We start from the raw sequence: 7,369 nt of genomic DNA on the forward strand, positions 1-7,369 counted from the left end.
GGCACATGTGTCCAGTTGAATATGGGTGGCATGAGTTATTTTTGTTGACATCGCCCTTGAGGTGAATACGTTGGGAGGCGAAACTATAAGCCCCTATCTTTCTATGTGTCCGGTTGAAACGTTTTGCTCATGTGTATGCGGTGAGTGTTAGCAATCATAGAAGACTATATGATGGTTGAGTATGTGGACTTGCCTAAAAGGCTCCGATACGTGACCCTTCCTGAAAAGATGATGAATTGTAGTTGCAAAGTTGACTGAGAAGATAGTTTGTTGGTTTCTAATAGAGTTTATGCTTTATACTTCAGTTCTGTGATGAACTATTACTTATTCATGAGAAGTTTATGATTAAAGTCTTATGTTTAAATTTGTTGTTGTTATATTAATCTACATGATGCTTCTATGTCCGTATTTTATTTTTATCGACACACCTCTCTCTCTCTCTCTCTCTCTCTCTAAGCATGTGGACATGTTTTTCGATTTAGGTTTTCGCTTGAGGACAAGCGAGGTCTAAGCTTGGGGGAGTTGATACGTCCATTTTGCATCATGTTTTCCTACTGTTATTTATGATGTTTTTATGCATAATAATGCTTTTTGGAGTAATTCTAATGTATTTTCTCTCATAATATGCAAGGTACACACAAAGAGGGAGAATTCTGACAGGTGGAAATCTGGACCTGGAAAAGCTACGCGAGACCACCTATTCTGCACAACTCCAAACAAGCTGAAACTTCACGGAGATTTTTTATGGAATATTTGAAGAATATTGGAGCAAATAACTACCAGAGGGGCCCCACCAGGTGGGCACAACCCACCTGGGCGCGCCAGGCAGCCATGCGTGCCCTGGTGGGTTGTGCTCACCCAGGCCCACCTCCGATGCCCATCTTCTGGTATATAAGTCATTTTGACCTATAAAAAATAAGGAGAGGACTTTCGGGATGGAGCGCCGCTGTCTCGAGGAGGAACTTGGGCAGGAGCACTTTTGCCCTCCGACGGAGCGATTCCACCGGGGGAACTTCCCTCCTGGAGGGGGAGATGATCGTCATCATCATCACCAACAACTCTCCCATCTTGGGGAGGGCAATCTCCATCAACTTCTTCAACAACACCATCTACTCTCAAACCCTAGTTCATCTTTTGCGTTCAATCTTTGTATCGGAACTATAGATTGGTGCTTGTGGGTGACTAGTAGTGTTGATTACATCTTGTAGTTGATTACTATATGGTTTATTTGGTGGAAGATTATATGTTCAGATCCATTATGCTATTTAATACCCCTCTGATCTTGAGCATGATTATCATTTGTGAGTAGTTACTTTTGTTCTTGAGGTCACGGGAGAAATCATGTTGCAAGTAATCATGTGAAGTTGATATGTGTTCGATATTTTGATCGTATGTATGTTGTGATTCCCTTAGTGGTGGCATGTGAACGTCGACTACATGACACTTCACCATATTTGGGCCTAAGAGAATGCATTGTGGAGTAGTTATTAGATGATGGGTTGCGAGAGTGACAAAAGCTTAAACCCTAGTTTATGCGCTATTTCGTAAGGGACCGATTGGATCCAATAGTTTAATGCTATGGTTAGAATTTATTCTTAATACTTTTCTCGTAGTTGCGGATGCTTGCGAGGGGGTTAATCATAAGTAGGAGGTTTGTTCAAGTAAGAAGATCACCTAAGCACCGGTCCACCCACATATCAAATTATCAAAGTAGCGAACACAAATCGAATCAACATGGTGAAAGTGACTAGATGAAATTCCCGTGTACCCTCAAGAATGCTTTGCTTAGTATAAGAGACCGTTTTGGCCTATCCTTTGCCTCAAATGGATTGGGCTACCTTGCTGCACTTTTGTTACTATCATCATTACTTGCTCGTTACAAATTATCTTGCTATCAAACTACTCTCTTACTTACAATTTCAGCACTTGCAGACATTACCTTGCTGAAAACCACTTGTCATTTCCTTCTGCTCCTCATTGGGTTCGACACTCTTACTTATCGAAAAGAGCTACAATTGATCCTCTATACCCGTGGGTCATCAGAACGACATCGTGTTCAATGGTGTTGCCCCGTCTCTTCCCGCGACATTACTTAGGATTAGGGAGGAGGGTGTTCTTTGGGTGAGGGTTGGTCTCATGAAAGGCAACATAGTAGGGTTTGAGGTAGAGGATGGTGGGCCGGATCGCGAGTAGTAGTAACTAGGTCTTCCGATGGTGTCGGAGAATCCTGACATGTAATTATGTGTTGTAAGCGTGGACTTGGGAGTCTTCCCTTTTCTTCTTTAATGAATGATACGCACACTCGTGCGTATTCGAGGAAAAAAACAACGTATTTCCCATCTGCGGCAATTCGGCTACATACCAATATCACCACCCCCGCATACATCATTGGCCTCTCACCATATAGTTGGTATCAATGCGAGGAATAATTATATTTCCATCAATACCTCAAGCCCCTCATAGGGGGAGTTATTCAAGGCATGTATGTTGATAAAATGAGGACCATCTACAAGCATTAGGGGGAGAATTCAAGTGCCATACAGAATGCCAGGAAATTAGTTGAATCTCTAACACATTTGTGCCTCAAATCAACATACTGAAAGATATGAACACATGTTCAAAGATTTGCAACACGTTGCAAATATCCCGCCAAATTCATTCATTGAAAATAAAGATGTCACACAATCCTACAATCCTGCAAAAATAAGCTCGAAAGAGTGAAGGTACCAACAAAAACCAAACGAGTGGCTGTTCAAAGAAGTATGTCAGGACAAGAAGGTCAAGACAAAAGGTCAGAACAAAGTATGAATTCATATCTAAGAGAACATTGGATCAGTGCTGGAGCTTGATGAAGAATGTTGAAGATGGTCAAGGAGATTTACGCTTGAACTTTGAGTATATTTAAGGTTGAAAATTGAGGAGATCCTTATGCATTTGGGGGGGGGGGGGGGGGCAATGCCCCCTTCATACTTATTATTCAGTGACAATTACTATTCTGTTGTTTCACAACCAACACCTTGTTTTTGCTCCCAACTATGTCATGTTGGGTGCTCTGATTGTTCTTCTATACTTATTCGTGTTGTTCCTAATAGGGAAAGGCCATGTAAAAGAATTCATCCCTAAAATGGAAGAGCGGAATAAGCTGAGCACCCTGCCCCCGACCTTTGGTGCCTACTGGCCATGGCGGTAACGAAATCCAACGAGTTAGCGTTGTTGTTTGCTTAGGATGCCTCAATTGCAGTTATGTTTGTTGTAATGTATTTACAGCGAAATTTCAGGCTTCAAAGCCTTCATTCTCTCTAATTGGTTTATGAAAAGTCTTCTAATCAAGTATGTCCTGACAAAACAATATTGTTGGGTCATCCGCTCTCTATGTGGTTTGAAGGCAAGACATCTGAATCAAAACTGGGGCAGATTGATGCACTAAGAACAAGTTAGCAACCACATTTGTTTCTGCAAGGGCGGTGAGGCAAGCAGTTCATTGTCCGCTATCTCCCGGACAATGGAGCCATACTTCACAAATACATGTTGTTTTGCATACTTAATGGTCTTCAAGATTTACTTTTGACCACTAATTTTTTTCTACAGCGCGCGCGCGCACACACACACACAATAGCGCTATTTTTAGCTATAGTGTATGGTATTTATTCTACACCTCTAGTAAATTTTTGTATAAAATGTCCTAAAGTTGTCTATGAAAAGTAGTAATTACGGAGTAAATTGTTTTTGCTATCCAAGTTGTGTACAAAATGTTATCTCTCCAATGTAGCTAAGTTGTGCATCTATTTTAGAACAATGTAGTAAAACGGTGGCTCGGATATTAAAAAGAAGTTATTCCAAAATTACTACTTTGTACACAAGTTCTTTTTTTTTTGTAAAATTTGTACCAGGCATGTACAACAACTCTACACTCTCCTCGTCAACTTCCAACAAAATATGGTGAATTCTGCGACTAAAATGCATCTATCCTCCTCGTATCTGCTGGCAACACCCAAAGGCGGTCCTCTCGCTTCGAAAATGCCTCGTTGCGGCCCTTATACGCGTGAATATTGTCCACATATTGCCCCAAGAGCTAGTTACTCCTAGTGAGAGGGTGCTTGGATGATCAACGGCCAATGCACTCAGAGACTTTAGATAAGACATTCATTTTCTTGAGGGCTGTTATTCTGCACCTTAGCACTCCTCAAGAATGTGAATTTCGGATTACACCTTCGTTTTCTCACTCGCTGTCATATCTCTAACTGTACCTTTACTTGATATATTGCCGCCAATTTGCACATGCACGGAACATAAAATAACATTGAGTGATTGAGAGAAAGCACATGCGCAATTTGTGTCACGTTGCATTTTTATCCAGAACCTGTCCTCGGCACACAACCGAGCGAACAACGAGCAGACGAACTCAAGTCATGATCAGAGCAGGGCGAGTTGGTTGGGGCAGTCCCCTGTACCGTGACTTTACCTTCACACAAGTATCATACGGGCCTACGGCTGAGGTTGGTTAGGCCAGGGCCCCCAACAGCACTTTGCACTGCGCAGCAGCTTCCATGCATCCCCAGCCAGGTCGACGTACAGTTCGTGGAGTACTTAATAACGGAAGGAGGAAGCGTAAAGCCTTTGCCGATATTTTACTCAGGGAAAGGTACACACACTAACTCGATGATGCCCTCACAGATCCTGAAACCCATAATGGGCTAGTGCATAATCACCAACCCTTAACTGTAGCCCATGGCCCCATTATCGCATGCACGATGATCTCAGGCATATGTTCAGCTATCTCCTGATCACTAGCTCCCACCCAACCCACTGATAAACCCCATCATTCCAAATCGAGTATTATACTATTATACTAGCACTAGCTAGTTAAATTATAATTTTACCAAATGAGATTATTGGATTAAAAATTGATGTAAACAAGTTGTGGTTGTGGACATGGAGATTTTGGAGGTAGGGGAGCAGGCAGCAAGATTCCAATGGAAGAAACCAAAAGGAGGGCAGCAAGTTGGGGCAGGAGAGGAGGCTAACAAGAAGACAGATCAGAGACGGGTGAGTGAGGACAGGTGCGGGTGCGGCACCAACCAGCAGCAACCGGGGCGCCGGCCCATCTACCCTAGCCAGTGGCCACGCTGATGCGGCGCACACGGGCTACTCCTACCTGCATGGGTACAAAACTGGCAATTTGTCACGTACCGCGCCAACGCCTCCATTAATAGTTAAAGCTCTCCGACGGGTTCCCTCCCACTCCGAGCTCCTCCTACTCGCACCAGCATCATCATCATCATCAGTTGGTTAGCTGCGAGCTCCTCAAGATGCATGCTACCAGATAGGTGGCAGTACAGGGCTGGGGAGTGTGCGCGCGTGTGTGTTGGTTTGTCGCCATGGTTGCGGAGATGGGAGAAGCAGCACCGGTAGCAATGGTGGAGGCAGAGGTGGTGCCAGGGGCAGAGGGCAGCCATGGCGAGGCGCTGATGGTGCTCGAGACTCTGGCGTCGTCTTCCCTGGCCTGCTCCGTCCCGCAGTTCCCGACCAAGTGGAATTCCGTCAAGGACAAGCTCCGGCAGCTCTGCTCCGGCCTCAGTTTGCTGCGCAGCAATGGCGGCGACGGCGAGGAGGATGAGGAGGAGGTGGAGGGGGGAGAAGGGCATCACGTGCTGGCTCAGTTCCTGCACTCTGCTTCGGCCACCGTGAGGGGCATCCTGGACGTGGCCTCGCAGTGCAGCGACGGCACGTACGGCGGCGGGCGGCTGCGCCTGCGGAGCGACATGGACGGCCTGACCGCCAAGCTGGAGGCGCACGTGCGGCAGCTCAAGGAGATGGCCTCCACCGGCGCGTCCAGGTCGCCGTCGCAGGCCATCGTCGCGGTGCGGCCGGGCGCCGACGCGGGCGTGGGCGAGAAGCGGTTCTTCCTCAAGGACCTCTTCTCCCGGATCAGGATCGGCGGGCCGGTGCAGCGGGCGCAGGCGCTGGCCACCATCGCGGAGCTCATGTCGGAGGACGAGGCGTGCGTGCGGGTCGTGGCGCTCGACGTCGACGACGGCGTCGCCGTGCTCGCCGGCTTCCTCGAGTCGCGGGACCCGCGCATCCAGGAGGAGGCCGCGGGCGCCGTGGCCGTCGTGGCGGGCTCCGACTCGTACCGAGGCATGCTGGTCAAGGCCGGCGTGGTCGCGCCGCTGGTGCAGGTGCTGGAGAACGCGGGCGGCGTGGGCGGCGCCACGGCGCTCGCCAGGGAGCGCGCGGCGCAGGCGCTGCGGGAGCTGACGGAGAACTCGGACAACGTGTGGGCCGTGTGCGCGCACGGCGGCGTCACGACGCTCCTCCACGCCTGCGCCGACGCCGGCAGCGGGGGGCGGCTGCTCAGCTCCTCCTTCGCCGTCCTCCGGAACCTGAGCAGGGTGGAGGAAGTCAAGATGTTCATGGTGGAGCAGGGCGTGGTGACCGAGCTGGTGAAGCTCTCGCAGAAGATGGAGGAGGTGCGCAAGCTGGGCGCCGTGGAGCTGCTGCACGCCATGGCGCTCGACGACGCCGACGTGAGGGAGGAGGCCATCGGCATGGGGGTGATCCAGTCGCTCCTCCAGCTGATATACCCGGACCTCCCCTACTCCTACAAGGCGCGCGAGGTGGCCCTCGCCGCCATCTGGTTCTTCTGCTTCTCCTCGGCGAGCTCCATCGACGACCTGACCAGCTCCGACGTGCTGGGCTGGCTGCTCCACTACCTCAACAACGGCGACTACGCCGTGCTCGACTGCACGCTCAAGATCCTCCGCCACCTCGCGGAGGCCTCGGAGGAGTACAGCCGGATGATGGCCCGGGCCGGGTACTTCGCCGCGCTCGCCGGCCTGCTCGCCGCGAAGTCCTTCCGGGTGCGCGAGATGGCGGCGCAGGTGCTGTCCAGCCTGCTGGCGCTGCACGGGAACCGGGTCATCTTCATGCAGGACGGCGACAACCTGGACCGGCTGCTGCAGCTGCTCAACCCGTCCGAGGGCAAGCTGATGGCCAAGGGGCTCATCCTCTCCGCCGTCACGTCGCTGGCCGAGACCGGCGCCGGGAGGAAGAAGATCGTGTCGTCGGAGCACTTCGGGAGCCTCAAGGAGCTCGCCGACTCCGGCGACCCCGACGCCAAGAAGGTCGTCAAGAAGATCGCCAACAGCAGCAGGCTGCAGTCCATGTTCAGCAAGATATGGAGCGCCTAAGTTATTCCCTGACACCCATTTCTTACCCAGATTCCTTTACTAAACACCCCTTTGATTTAGCGTTAGTAGTACATTTGATTTGATGTCCATAGTTTCTGCATATCCACATCCAGCCATCATCGTGATTCCCTTGTGCTGTAGTATATTGCAACTTCAGTGAAGTTCAAGTTTTGCCATCA

At 49.6% G+C, this 7,369-nt stretch overlaps 1 protein-coding gene across 1 annotated transcript; it reads left to right on the top strand.

Moving 5' to 3' along the window:
* The first annotated feature begins 5,059 nt into the window (after positions 1-5,059).
* Positions 5,060-7,369, top strand: LOC109779676 (uncharacterized). The gene has a single exon (XM_020338327.4). It carries the CDS (start codon positions 5,379-5,381, stop codon positions 7,188-7,190), a length of 1,812 nt encoding a protein of 603 aa, XP_020193916.1. The 5' UTR covers positions 5,060-5,378; the 3' UTR covers positions 7,191-7,369.

This window comes from Aegilops tauschii, chromosome 7, assembly GCF_002575655.3.
Source record: "Aegilops tauschii subsp. strangulata cultivar AL8/78 chromosome 7, Aet v6.0, whole genome shotgun sequence".
Taxonomy (NCBI): domain Eukaryota; kingdom Viridiplantae; phylum Streptophyta; class Magnoliopsida; order Poales; family Poaceae; genus Aegilops; species Aegilops tauschii.

What these genes read in the sequence shown, in the direction of transcription:
- LOC109779676 (XM_020338327.4), top strand. Translation starts at nt 5,379, where the DNA reads ATGGTTGCGGAGATGGGAGAAGCAGCACCGGTAGCAATGGTGGAGGCA.